General features: G+C 35.8%; 1 protein-coding gene across 1 annotated transcript in view; it reads left to right on the top strand.

Moving 5' to 3' along the window:
• INPP4B (inositol polyphosphate-4-phosphatase type II B) overlaps positions 1–15,092 on the top strand; it is a 394,326-nt gene that overhangs the window by 28,897 nt on the left and 350,337 nt on the right. Inside the window, exons 2-3 of the mRNA XM_023513461.1 lie at positions 1,399–1,613; positions 3,688–3,732. Coding sequence (XP_023369229.1) covers positions 1,523–1,613; positions 3,688–3,732 — 136 coding nt within the window. The 5' untranslated portion in view covers positions 1,399–1,522. The remainder of the gene's footprint in view (positions 1–1,398; positions 1,614–3,687; positions 3,733–15,092) is intronic.

The following is a 15,092-nucleotide window of genomic DNA, read 5'->3' as shown; positions in this document are numbered from 1 at the left end:
AAAAAAAAAAAAAAAGAAAGAAAGAAAGAAAAAAAGATGATTGATCAGAATTGTGGATTGAGTCTTTGGACAAGAAATAAAGTTAATGAGTTATATTATCCTTGTATCCAAATCATACATGCATTGTAGTCTGCTGCAGATGCTATCTCACTATTAGCATTTGGGTACATGAGGTACAATGAATATATATGTCCTTATCAAAAAAGACTTATAAATTTAATAATAAAGAATCAGAAGCATTAGCTTATCTTAATTTAAAACATACTTTTCAAATTGATGGATCTGGTCTAACTGCTGGTACCATAGCACTTTACTCCAAAAAGTATTCTTGGCTGTATCCTTAGAAACCAATATGCATTTATCTGGCACATTATTAATAACATTTTCTAAACATTCAAGATGTTTTCTGGATTTCAAGTTTGCCAGATGATTTTTTTAAAACTAGAGCTAAATTATAAATGAAGCCTCTTTGCTAAGAACAACAAAAAGTGTGGCTATTGAGTCATGAAGTTTGAGACCACATTATTATTCTAAACCAAACTCAATTGCTGCTATCTCATTAAACGGCATTGGGTTGACGTTTAAAGATTTTTATACATTTTAATTCAGCTGGTAACTTGATTTAAAACAACATTGATTTTTAAAAAATTCATTCTTAGTCATCTATATCGTTTTAAATATGAAGATGAATTTGTAACTATTTGAGGCTGTGGATATTGAATTCTTGTGGAGACTTTCTTTCCTTATGCTAATTTTCATCAATTTTCTATTGCTTTCATTTTCCCTTGAGATTTAGCTTTTTATAATAAATATTCATTCTCTTCACCATATACCCCAATCATCAAACAATTAAACCTTTATCAGGCAGAGCTGCATGAGACTCCATGGATAATAATGAAGTTGGAAACGCTTCTGTACAACCTGTTGGCTCCTCTTGGAAGAAGAATGTCATGCCACATGATTTTTATATGGTCAGAAAAAATATTCTAACAAGGATGGATGGAGATATGAGCATAAAGGGCAATTCTAATGGAAGGAATGAATGTAATATTCACTTGACAAAACATGCTAATGCTTTGACAAGATGCTATATTCTCTTAGTGCTAAATTAGGAGCATTAGGTTGATAGGCCTGGAGCTACCTACTATCTTACAGAATGAACTACAGGAGAAAGATTTAGAAGTCCTTCATATGACCATATAATAATTGCTTGGAGAATATCTATTTAACCCAGAGTTTATGGTGCATTAACTCTATGGGAATTGGTCCTAAAAGAATGTGTGGAGTAGGCAGGAAGAAATTTTATTCAAGGTGGTTGTAGTCTCTACCTACCTATAATTCTTAGCTTTATACTGAAATCCTCAGTAACTGACATTTTACTCTTGATGTTTCCTAAACACAGAATTTCAGAGTGGGATATCAGGTCTTTAGTGTGAAGCTCCATCTACGTTAAACCAGAAATCATTGGAAAGTGAAATTTGGAAAGGACAACTTGGAACTCAAACAACTGTGAAAGTTGATCATGGAAATCAAAGAGGAAGGAGCATCAGAAGAAGGCCAGCACTTTCTTCCAACAGCCCAGGCGAATGATACTGGGGACGCCCAGTTCACGAGTAAGTATGTGTGTGTCCACCCTCCAGCCCTGTGAAGGTATAGACTGGGTTAACCAAACACACATACACACTAGCATTCACAGAAATGGGGCTTCTAACAAATGCCATGAGATTACCTAAATATTTTTCCTTTGCACTATTTCATTTGCTATTGTGCATGTATGATATGCCTCTCCTATTTTACCTTTGATAAGATAAATGATAACCCATGTAAAGGTTTAATATCCAGTAATAGAATCAAAGTTTTTGAATATGTACTAGAACACTAATGACTACTTTATAAATATATGTAGACCCTAATACTTTTTAAGAATACTTTCTACTTGGCATTTATATAATAATATGTGGGATTATTTTTTGGACTGTAGAATTTTTATTACATTGAAAGGATTAGGAAAAAAATGGTTACACAAAAAGCTCAGACCACCACTGCCATAGCAGAGAGCACCAACTCACATTTATAGAACAAGCACAGAGGTTTGGCCATGATTTGCATTTGAACATAGAGTAGGTTTTTATGCTACTCAAGCAATTAAAGTTGTTGGAAAAATTGTATGTTTTCTCTCATGCTTAAAATTCTAAGGTTTGAACTTTATTATTTTGCATGAATTATGTCTTTTCTTTTCAGATGATTTCTGTTGTCCAATTATTTAACACTGGCAAATATATGCCTAACCTTTTCCTTTAATTTACATTATAAAAATAATCTTTATAAAATGGAATTGGTTGGATGCATTTTTGAGAAATTTGGTTGTCAGAGCTTATAGTACAGTTAATTATTAATAACCTTTTCTAAAAATCCAGACATTTGAAGTTCACAAAGACCTACCCAATGATTGTCACGCTAACCTCTCTTAGAAAATCAAAAATTGTTAATCATAGCCTTGCTAAATGTCAGTAGGAAAAAATAAATACAGTAACTATGCAAAAACATGTTAACTCTGCAAATAAAAAACATGATTTTTATACAATGAGGTGGTTCTTAAAATACATTAGTGACCCAATGGCAGTAAATTTAAATAATGTTTGAGGAGTACACTAGCAAAAATAACCAAGACTGGTATTTTTAAGTTATTCTTTCACTTATTGTCAAATGGTCAGGTTTTTCATACGTTTCCCTTTGGCTTCATTAGCCTCCCATGATTAGTAACAAAAGGCTTCCCATTCACACACACGGTGCATCCAGCTACCACATTATCAGTTAGCACAACCTGGCTATTCTACCTTGTAGATACCCCTTCGTTAGATATTTTATTTTCATACCTTTGTTCTCAAACTCACTTTCCCTTTCACTTATCTTAAATAATTTAGCTATGTTGTTATACTTATTAAATACCACTAACAAAAGGAATAGAAACATTTAACAAATGGTTGGGTTAAGCTGTCAATAAATTAGCAGGATAACCAGCACCAGAATGTCCACCATAACCAGCTGGAGATGTCACTTTAGTTGATGATTTACTATTTACAAGTCAGAGTGGCTTGAAAGAAAAATCCATGTAAGAGATGAGGTGGTTCTTTTGGAAGTTCCCACATCTGTCGACATGCATCTAAACAACCACAGCTGAAAAATAGATTTTGTGTTTGTCATGGCGTACATTACAAAAACGATTTTTCAGAAAAGGAAAAAAAAAAAGATTTTTCTTGGCATCTTTATGGCCAAGAAGCTAAAAAGGCCAAATATTGCCATTGCTGCATCTAGTTCTGCAACATTTATTGTGCCCTGTTCTGAGTGCTTCCTGCTTATAAGCCTGATTAACCAACCAAGGATCCTCAAACTTTTTAAATAGGGGGCCAGTTCACCGTACCTCTGACCGTTGGCGGGCCAGACTGCGAGCCCCGGGTCCAGTCGGCTGCTAAGCAAGACAGGCAGCAGTGGCAAAAACACCCGGCAGGCCCAATAAATGTCCTTGGTGGGCCACATGTGGCCTGGGGGTCATAGTTTGAGGACCCCTGTGACCTAAACAATGTATTTATTCATTCCAGTCAAGGTGAATCATAGTAATATATATTGTCATATTCTTGATAATGACTTAAATTTTTAAAAATCTGAGTGTGTACCTATTATTCATAGGTATTCAGAAGACTCCAAATGAACCCCAGTTGGAATTCATCCTTGGTAAGAAATTCCATCTTATTTGTATCAATAAGTATAAGAATTTGCTCTGTAGTTTACAAGTTGCATATATGTTACTTATATTGTCACATATTTTACAAACTTTTATTAAAAATGTGCTATTAACAAACTCATTCTATAAGGTAGGTGCTATCCGCCCTCCCCTAGTTTATAAGTAAAAAAGTCTGCTGCATAGGTCAGGCTGCAGCCTGATTAGGGGGTCAGTGATGATAGGGTTTTACCTTGGACCAAGTCTGCTGACCACAAATTTCATGTGATTTTAACACAGTGGCTGCATTTTGTTGTTTACCATTATTTCTGGAAATCTGTCTAATTTTCAACTCTTGGGACTGGGGACTGGACATGTCTCCATTGTGTTCCTGTACAGCATTGATAGGATTCTTGCCCCTTTCTGTCTTAGCTCAAAAACATTCTCTGACCTTCCATATTGATTTTGTGGACAGATTCTTGCCATTTAAGAATTTAACTTTAAATACAAGATTTGACTTGCTTAAGCAACTCTAACAATTTGTCACATGTAGAAATTTATAACTTTTATTCTTCGTCCAAGGATGAATTCAAAATGTGCGCTCCAAGCCTGGTTCACTCCTTAACTAGTGAGTAGAAACTGATTTGTACTTGAATGAAGTATGACTGTAAAAATACTATTAGGGAATTATAGTTGCAAAAAGCTATTCAAAGAGGGTAAAAATATGGTTCATATGAACTATACATAGATTTTCTTTTTCATCTCAGGGTTCTAAAATATATTGAAGGGGCAAAGAAATATTTACATTTTATTTTTTAAGTAGGTTTTATCAATTAATATATGCACATATTTAATTTTTATACCCAGACACAGATATATTTTAGTGTCCAAATCTTTACACATTAACATACATATTTTGTAAAATTTTAGAAGCAAATTGAAATATGTACATACACTATATTGAACTTTAGTGGTTGGAATTTCCAGAGATCTTAGGAACATTTTCATTAATTTTGTTTCACATGTTTCACATTTCACATCCTTTGCTCCAAATATTTGATTGTGAGGTATAAATTACTAAGATAATAATTGTATATAATTTATACTTTGGACATTTTGGTTTTGTTACAAATATAGCTAAAAGGTTCTATAAATTAAATATTCTAGATTTTTTGTTTTCCTAGGTACTGAGAAACAGGCAGACATGTGCTAACTCAAAAAACTTTCCTGGTAACACCAAGAATGCTGTTCTTTCTTTTTCTGGAGAATTTTCAGGTGGTGTCAGACAGAGATTGCACTTGTTTTCAGAAAGAATGTGAAGTGCAAAGGGAAGCCTAGGCCCTCTGACTCACTTTCACGACTTAAAACTTCATCTATCCATCTTTTACTTTTAAGAGAAGAAACACAATTTTTACCTTTTTGACAAGACTTCTTAAAAAGTGAATATTTGCTAGAGTGATTTGGTGTGTTTCAAAGCACAAATAAAGCTTTCTTGTTTGTATGCTGGAGAAAGGAGAAATCTGAAGGAGGCAGAAGCAATTGGAATAGAGACCTATTCCAATAGAGTGGTCTTTCAGGAGGGCCACCGCATACAGGCCAAGGACCCATCTTCTATTTCAATTAAAGGCCTTGTTCAAAGACCTAACTACAGTCTTTGGGTCTTTGTTTTAAAAGCCTAGTCAAGTTCAGTAACAATGTGGTAATCACTTACATTTCTGGTTTTGATTCATAGATTTAAGAGTATAGCAGTGTTGAGAACTTATTCAGAATTATGTTCCTCCAGTTTAAGAAAGCTTTAATTCTTTTTTTCATATTTATTCAAAAATATACCAGGATTATTAACAGGTAATTTCATCCTATCAAATGGTAAGAAATGCCTGACAGATAAACAAAATTATATAAACGAAAGTTTATTAAAGTGTTCAGGAAATTATTGTTGATCCTAAAAGACACATTCTCCAAACTGTTATGCTTCTTAGTACGTTAAGATTCTCAACTATACTATTTCTTGAAGAAATAAAAAAAAAAAATACTCTTTCAAGGACATTAGAACTAACCCTTGCAGGTTTTACTATGTATTTTTGTCAATTTTTTCCTTTGAGTTTTTGTTTTTTTAAAGTCTCACTCTGTCTTTTTAAAGTCACCCTAGGTAGAGTGCTGTGGCCTCATAGCTCACAACAACCTCAAATGGGCTTGAGCAATCCTCTTGTCTCAGCCTCCTGAGTAACTGGGACAGGTGTATGCCACTATGCCCAGCTAATTTTTCTATTTTTATAGAGAAGGGTCCCACTTTTGCTTAGGCTAATAACAGACTCCTGAGTTCAAGCAATCCACCTGCCTCAGCCTTCCAGAGCACTAGGATTTAGGCATGAGCCACCACACTTGGCCTCTTTGAGTTTTTTTAAATCCCACAATTCATATCAAATAATAAGAGAATAATATATTTTTAGGTATTGTTATCATTGTTTAAGTACACGCATACTTATTAATCTGAAGTAAAATAGGAACAAACTCTAGGAAAAAGGAAACTGGACTGGTATGGGGCTTTTTTTTCCACTTAATTTTCCAACTAAATTTTTGATATTTGATTATCTACTGTTTACCAAAGTATTCAAATAATTTGGGAATTTCAGTGTGCTTGGTTTTTAAATTGGGAAAATAGCCACAGTAATCATTTTGCTAGGTGTCATATTGTTTTGTATAAATTATTTTCCACTGAGGATGTGTTTCTGCCTGTCTGTGTGCTGCTCTAAAATCGTTACATCTTCCTGAAATTCCTCTGCTACATCTTTATTCAAGTAAATGAGGTGGGAGATACTTAGTCAATTGAGCAAGCTAATTGGCTAAAAATGTCTTGATAGCACAAGATAAGCATGTCCTGAATACTTCATGTCCATTGTTAACTACATTTCTAATGGTTGACTGCATTTAAATTAAATAATTCACTCTTACAACTACAATTCTGCTTCCATAATTTTTGTTTCTTTGAGTGTAGCAATACCCTTTTTGCTTTCACAATGAAAGAAATAATTGAAAATCTGAGAGAACACCGTTTTTGTTTATGGTTTAATAAAACTTTTTTCATTTCAACCAACCTGGCATTTAAGAAGAAAGATCATTTCTTAAGATCTGGGTACATTTCTTTATAGAAGCCATTATAGAAGTTTTGTTTAAAGAATCTTGACATGCTTAGGGGAAAGGTGGTTGAGAAGGACTATTTTGGATACAGATTTCAAAGAAGGCCTCCAGGTGCTGAAGAAGGGTGGGGATACTGATTTGGGAATTGTTTGATCCAGGTGTCTTTCCAATAGATGTTTAGACAACAAATAACAGGTTCCTTACACTGGGAATACTGGGGTTCAAGGGTAGTAAATTAGGTTACCAATTTGACCAGGCATGAAATCAGGTTACAAGTTGGTCTGGCCTTGTGGTAGGTAAAAAGAGCCACAGGGTCTGGCAGTATATTGAAGGACCATTTACTGCACTACTGGAATGCCAAGGTCACAGTTGAACTTCAGGATGGAATAGATGCTGAGCCAGAGAGATCTCACTCCCACACCTGCTGTGTTCTCTCCTCACTTTCAGCTTCACCTGGGTCCCAGATCACTGGGTAACAGGGTCAGAGCTGGCGATGGATGCTGCTGAACTTGTATTGGGAAAGGAACAGAGAAGCTTGGGATTTGAAGCCAACTGGTTTTTGGATCTTTTGCTTTTGCTGACGATGTTTTATCTTTTAAGAATGATTGTATTACTGCATGGAATAATTTTCTCCCAGAGATTTTTTTTCTTTTTGAATTTAAAATGTAATGAGTCCACCCCTCTGGCTTTTATAGTACATGACACAGGAATTATTCAAGAGTCAAATTTGTTAACAAAGCCTTTTTTTCCTCAGTTTTTTCTAAAATGGATAAATCTATGTTAACATAGCAAAAATTATCACACATAAGAATCAGTAGTAAGCAGTGTAGAAATATATCAGAGTTATATCTAGAATGTGATCATACATCATATATTCAGACATAGTTAACCCTCTTTATTCCTGTTTCATCATCTCATTTCTTGGCTTTTTTCCTAATACATCAAATTTAGGAGGTAGTAAGGATTGTATAAGTCATTGTACTTCATCCTCAATTCACAGTTGATCAGTTATTATTTAATTTTTAGATCAAAATATACATTCTTAAGATAGAATGCTAAGCAGTCATTAAAAGTAATCTGTCAAAAAGCTACTTATTGCAATGGAGAATATAAAAGGTTTTAGAGCAGACAAACTACATGCACAATATGATCCTCATTTAACCATGTCAGTGTGTGCAAGAGAATAAGATTGGAAGGTAGCAGTCTCTTTACCTGGAGTTCTCTCAGATTGGCAGAATTTTTATTTCCCTTGTTTTGCTTTCTCTGTCTTCAGCTTCTGCAGTGTTGTTGTTCTTTAAATAAGTAACCTAAATATGATGATGAGAACAGCAGGTTATCTGAAAAGCTAAACTTCTATTCTCTCCTTGAGTTAGCTCATAGTAGAATTAGAAAGATCAAACTAAGACTCCTGAAATCATTAAAAAGACAGTTAAAGGTTAGGGTGTTTCTTACTTTTTTCTTTTCTGCATGAAACAAAGTATTAAAGACGGGAAAAATAGGTTTACAGAGTAAAATCAAGGTATAGGTTTACAGAGCAAGATACGTTCACCATATAGACAATGAACAGGCCCCCTAGATGACACAAAAAGGCCAGGGCTAAGGTATTTTTTAGGGTCTCTACAAATACTATGGATTGTAAATAAATGATAAAAATAGTTGAGGAACATTCGGTTAGGCTTACTAAAGAAGACTGACTAAAAGTGGTTTTTGAGGGAAGAAAATAGAATAGAATAAGTAAAAGGGAGAATCACCTTTTAGACCAGGACAGTAATGTAAGGAGACTCCAAATTCAAAACATACACACAACGACACACAAGAAATACTTAACTATTATTACACAAACTACATATAGGAAGGCCTGCCACATTGTCTTTCTAGAAGGAAAATGAAAACAGTGTTGTCCTCAAATAGGACTCTCAGTATATCTACTTTCTGGTCCTTTGGGAATAGTGATTTGTATAGAAAAATGAATGATTTCTTATGTTTTATAGGAAATTAGTTTTACATTCATTCTGAAAGTTGTGTTAGTCCTGCCATATGTATTGTGACTACATGGACAAAGCAAAATGCACCACTATGTAGAAGCTCTGATTTTTCTATTTAAGTGGAGGATTAAAAAAAATAATAATTCTTATAGACTAAAACAGTCTATATAGCTATATTGGGTAAATAAATAGTGTGTGCCATCCTAGAGTTCAATTATTAAAATTGCTTTTATCTCAATGACAAGATGTCCTAGTAGGTTATTTCAAGTATTACAGTGGCTGTAATAAGAAGCGACTGTCCTCTTTGGTTGTTAAGGTTTTGTCCTGGGGCAAGCTGACTCTAAATACTTTGTTTCTGGTGGATAATATATTAAATGATGTGTACTTGTTTTTGGATTTCACATACTGCGCCACTAAATTTCTAATTGTCCAGTTAAAAAGAAAAGATTATGAAATTATCTGATCGGTTTTCTGTGTCACCATTTAAAAGTGCATGGAAATCTTCTCAAACAGACACACCACACAGGAAAAGTCATATCTCTTCACAGACACAGAATTTATAGCTGGCAAAGACCTTCATTAACCTACATGCTAAGTTCATTCATACTTTATGAATTGCTATAAATCAGGCATTGGTTTACATGTTTTTCTTTTCTTTTCACTCTCTCTCTTTTTTTTTGAGACAGAGTCTCACTGTGTCACCCTAAGTAGAGTACCATGGTGTCATAGCTCACAGCAACCTCAAGCTCTTGGGTTCAAGTGATTGTCTTGCCTCAGTTTTTCTATTTTTAGGAGAGATGGGGTCTTGCTATTGCTCAGGCTGGTCTTGAACTCCTGACCTCAAGCAATCCACCTGCCTCAGCCTTCCAGACTGCTAGGATTACAGGCATGAGCTACCATGCTAGACATACATGTTTTTCTTAAAAAAAAAAAATCTTAAAAGGCCCAACTTAACCTAGTCTCTTCTGTATCCATGCTTCTCTCTTGCTGGTCTGCATTCTCTAAGTGATCATAAAGCTCTGACTTCTTAAAAACTCCAAGGAGAGAATAGGGAATTTCAGGGCATCTTTCTTAGTATTTTCACCTTCTACATGGTATGCAGAGCCGCCAAAGGGAATAGCAAACACAGAGGTATATTTTTGCATTTACTCTATTCATAAAAATATGAACTTAAAATAAGGTGCAAAATGATCTTCAGAGCAACAAGAGGAACAACTGCTAAGACTTATTTTCTGGTTACATTCTAAAGAGGTGATCCTAGGAACAACTACCATTTATTAGCAATTACTGTGTGCTTAGTTTAGGTCTTCATAATCAGGATGTCACACGTTCCTCACCACAGCTCTCCAGGATAATCATGTTATCTTGGTTAACATCGAGTGCATGCTTGTTTGCCAGAGGTTGATCGCAATAATTTACATAGATAAATTGAATTCTTATAATTTTATTATACATGATTGCTCTGTTACCATTGTTATTTTATAGGTAAGGAAACTTAGATATGAATAGGTAATGTAATGAGCCCAACATTTGAACCCACAATTCTGAGTCTAGTGCATACTCTTATCGTGAACCAACATGGAGAAGGGGAACGAACCAGAGTGGAAGTGGTGGAAATTGAGGAAAATACAACATAAGAGAAGACACAGAGACAAAGATGGGATCAGGAGGTCTGACTGAGCTGAAGGCTGCAGCCAGCACCAAAGTACAAAATCAGCTTTATTTTAGAGTGTACAGGATTGTACACTCTAAAATACAGAGTGTACAGGATTGTACACTCAATCCTTATATAACAGGATTGTCTGCAGGGAAGTAGCTTAGACAATATGGGGAAGTAGCATAGCATATCTTTGGTCTTACAGTAAGATTGGAAAATATAAATGACTTTAATAAAGACAAATCATCCTGTTAATGGTTTCTACTCAACTTTGTTAACATATAATAAGAAGTGAAAAGGGAAAGATCACAAGGATCTCTGCATAGTTCTTAAAAATAAACTAGACAAAGGAAGAGCTACATGACTTCTGGCAGGAGGAGCATGAAGAGAGGAATATGGTTGTTTTGGGAAAGGAGAAGAAGCAGTTGGGGGTTCATTCCCTGAATGTTCCCCAGGCTGTAGGGGCCCTGCCGCCACATACTCTCTCCCATATTATTTTTACTGGACAAATGTCTAGTCTTAGAGTACTGAAGGTCACTTTTCCAAAGAAGTTAAGTGATAGAGTGACGATCCAAGCTGAGTTTGACCTGAATCTGAAGCTCGTCTTTTAACCATCAGGCTGCACTCCCCAGCCCTCACCACCATTAAGACATGCTTCCCAGGATTTTCCAGCAGGTGTTGAGAATGAACAAGTATTATAATTCCAGGCAGATTTTGATGAGAACAAAAGAAAGGCATAAACCAAGAATTAGGGAAGCACTGAGCAAGTATAGATGAAATAGAGTTGTGGCATCAGAAAGAGTATCTCAGAGGAAGAAGTGTTTGGAGTAGATCTTGAAGAATGAGCAAGATTTCAGTTGGTTTAGAAGAAACAAGAGACAATTCAGGAGAAGAAGGTTGAAAAGTACATGAAATCTTAGAGCTCATTTTCCAAGGTGATGCATTTAATGCTCATTTGCATTTCCCTCTTTATTACTTATAATCCCACTCTAAAATAAATCAAAGCTCTTGAAATCCTTATTTTACAATTGTTGCACATGCTATATTAGGAACTTGCTTTAAAATTCTAAGTGTACGCAAGTCTTTAACATTCTTTGATTGCTACCAGATTATATTTAGGTATCATGAAGAATTGAGTCTTATTGCCTCTGGGGCTAGGCTAAATGAAATGTGGAGGGGGCTCCAGCCACACTGAGCTGGAGAGAGGGGAACTCTGTACATAGGCTGTGCCCCTAAGAATTGGCTATCTATGTAGAATTTGCATAGGGAAGAGCCTTCCCAGTGAGCTATCTCAATTCTGACACCATCCAATAACTAGCAGTAGTTTTGAGGGTATTTTTCAGAACACCCATTTACCAACAGCATAATAACAAAATAAAGACAACTAATAAAAATGGATTTGCATTCTAGGCCAAAGTTGAACCTGAGTGAGGAGGCAATATAGTAGCTTCACTACTAAGAACTGGGAGTATGATGCCAACTTACTAGTGTTTGAATCCTGTCTTTGCTGCTAGTCTAGCTATGTGACCTTAGAAAAGTTGTACAATGTCTCTGAATCTGTTTTCTCTTCTTGTAAAATGGGAAGAGTATGACTACTTACTCTATAAGGTTCTTGTAAGGATTAAAAGAGTTGGTATGCATGAAGCACTGGAAGTGGTACCTGACATATACTAAATGATGGATTTAATCTAAAAGATCGTGACTTATTTCCAGGTACTGCATTTTTGCTCATGACTGCTACCACTTCTTGAGCACCTTCTAAGTGCCCGGGGTCAGGATGCATGTTTTCCACATTTTCTTCCTACTCATACCTGCCCATACAATAGGCTAAACAGGTGCTTCTCACTACCTATGTTTCATAGGCCAGTTAAGTCACTTGCACAAGGGTACACCGTGAAGGAATCTAGATTTTTACCTCCAAAGGCTATGTTCTTTGTGGTTGGTTATTAAAAGTACAGGAATGGGAAAAGGAAGGGCAATAAAAAGTTATTTAAGACCTGCACAATGTATTGTACTGCTGAAATAGAGATTTAATTGAAAGAAGAGAAAATGAACCAATTAGAGCTTCTTAACAGGTCTATCTGATGGGTAGTGATTTCTAGCAACCCGAGATTTAGTGTGCTCGGCGGATGGATCATAGCCTGTTCTTATTGACACTGGTCTAAATTCTAGCTTGGTGCACTCAACAGATGGTGAAATATGAGACATCAATTAATAAATGAGACGTACATCAGAGATCAAACTTCTCTCCCACTTCCTCTTGCTATATATCATTTAGCTGAATTGTGTTGCCATAAAATATATCTATTCTTCTTGTCATGTTTCTTTCTAAGTAATATAGTGTAAGAGCTTTTAATTAAGGGATGTCTTTGACCAGATTTAACTCCACAGCTTAAATTGATTGTCCCACATGGATTAAGCACATCATTTATTAGAGTTTTTTTCTAAACTCTTTCTACCTTTTTCAACTTGTGCCCATTATCAACATACCCTAGAAAGCTTATTTCTCTTTCTGGTTTACCTAATTACTCTTTCCTCCATTGTCTTAATTGCTGAGAATGTGTCTACCTTTGCAGTATCTAGCTACTCATAGGTAATTGAGGAACTGGGACTACCTGCAGGCTTTGTGCATTGCACGCTATTCTTTGTGCAAAATTGAGAGTCACCAAGGTTGTGAGAAGGTGAGACCCCCGAGGGTGCTGTCTATGTGGTGGGAATTTGTCAGTCAGTCATCTTATTGTGTATTAGGCATCCAAATATATGTTAGGCCATGTGGAAACCATGCCATGGAGAAGCAAAGTTGTCTAATAAAGTGAGTGCACTAGTAAAGTAAAATCCCCTTACATTCCCACTGTATGGAAGAGTCTTTTTCCAAATGCTTCTTATTGGAGCTTTGGCCTTTTGCAGCTGGCAAAGGTGATAATATCCCCATTTTACAATGGAAGAAACTGAGTCTTAAAGAGGTTAAGTGACTTGCCTGGGGTGACCTTTCTAGTAGAGGAAAGCCCAGAGCTTTTCAAGTCCTATTTCCTTTTTTTCTCTATCACCTCACTCATCAATGACAAAGAGCTTCTTCTGGGCTGTTATCCACAGGGACAAGGGTGACAGAAGTTAGTTCATGCATACAGGGTATTCCCAGATCAAATATTGTTCAAATTCAGAATATCGGTTTTAGCCCAAAGCAAAACTTAAACACTGTCTCATTCTAAGTAATTTCAAGGTCTATGGCTCTAAATAATATTTACTGATTTTTGTTTCCAAACTTGTAACTCTTGCTCTCGCTTTCCCATGGAACTTTCAACTTTCATATTCAGCTGGCTGCTGGATACCTCTACTTGCTTCTCTAGAAGATATTTTCAACTTAAGATGGTGTTGGGGCAAATGGAAAAAACTCCTTCACCCTTGGGAGAGTTTCTGAACAATCAACTCACAATAAGCCAAATGAGTAAGAGAAAAGCTGTACAAATTTATTTAAATGTATATGTTTACCTAAGAACCCTCAGAATGAAGATTCAACTCCTCCACAAGCTACAGAAGGTTTTAAAGAATGGGGGCTTGAAAGAAAAAACATATTTTTAGAGAGAAAGAAAGAGAGACAGAAAGATCGACTAGCTAACAAACATGGTCTTTTGTGGTAAATGAATCTTATAGTAGCAGCCCTTAAAACCAGCGTGTCCAACCTGCTGCCTGTGGATTATTGGAGGACTGTTTCGCTTATCTGTAAAAGTGTGCGCACACCTTTTTTTTTATTCATCAGCTTTCATTAGTGTTTGTGTATTTAATGTCTGGACCAAGGCAACACTTATTCTTCCAATGTGCAGCAGAAAAGAAAAAAGGACTGGACACCACTTGCTTAGAGAGAAAAGTTGGTCAATGTTGCTTTTCAAACTTTAAAGGACTTACAGTTAATCTTTGCTAGATCAGGTAGGTGAGCACAGACCTGGTTATATTAATGCAAATTCTCTACCAATGTCAATTCCCCCCACAAAAGACAGCTTTACAGTGTTATTTCTATCTGTGAGACTCATTATGGCATCCCAAAATATGTCAAATAAATACAGGGTGGCCATAAAGTCCACATGCAATTTAAAATAGTGTGCAATTTAAAATGGCATACAGGGCGGTGCCTGGGCTCAAAGGAGTAAGGCTCTGGCCCCATATGCCAGAGGTGACAGGTTCAAACCCAGCTCCAGCCAAATACTGAAAAAAAAAAAAGTTTGGTTTGAAAAATAAATAAATAAAATAAAATTGTACACAAACTTCATGGCCACCCTATATATTTGGGGAAGGGGACATTTCTAATTTCCTTCAGTGATGACAACCTCAATTTTTCTGATTCTCATTCTTTTCCACCCCTCCCCCAGTTTTTTCATTTCCCTGTGATGTCCGCCTCCATAAAGTAAACCACCATGCACTCAATTAGTCAAAATTCCCAACTACAACTCCTTCTTCATTCTTCTTTTGTCTTTAATCACACATCCAATCCATCATCAAGTCCTATAAGTTCTTTATTGAAAATGTGCTCTGAATTTGGCCATTTCTCTGCATTGCAGTCCCCAGAGTCCAAACTCTCACCTGGGCCCTGCAGGAGAAT

The sequence above is a fragment of the Otolemur garnettii genome, unplaced genomic scaffold (genome assembly GCF_000181295.1).
Source record: "Otolemur garnettii isolate 467f Iridium unplaced genomic scaffold, OtoGar3 scaffold00041, whole genome shotgun sequence".
Classification (NCBI taxonomy): domain Eukaryota; kingdom Metazoa; phylum Chordata; class Mammalia; order Primates; family Galagidae; genus Otolemur; species Otolemur garnettii.
Note: the sequence above shows the minus strand (reverse complement) of the source record. Positions and strands in the feature narration are given on the sequence as shown.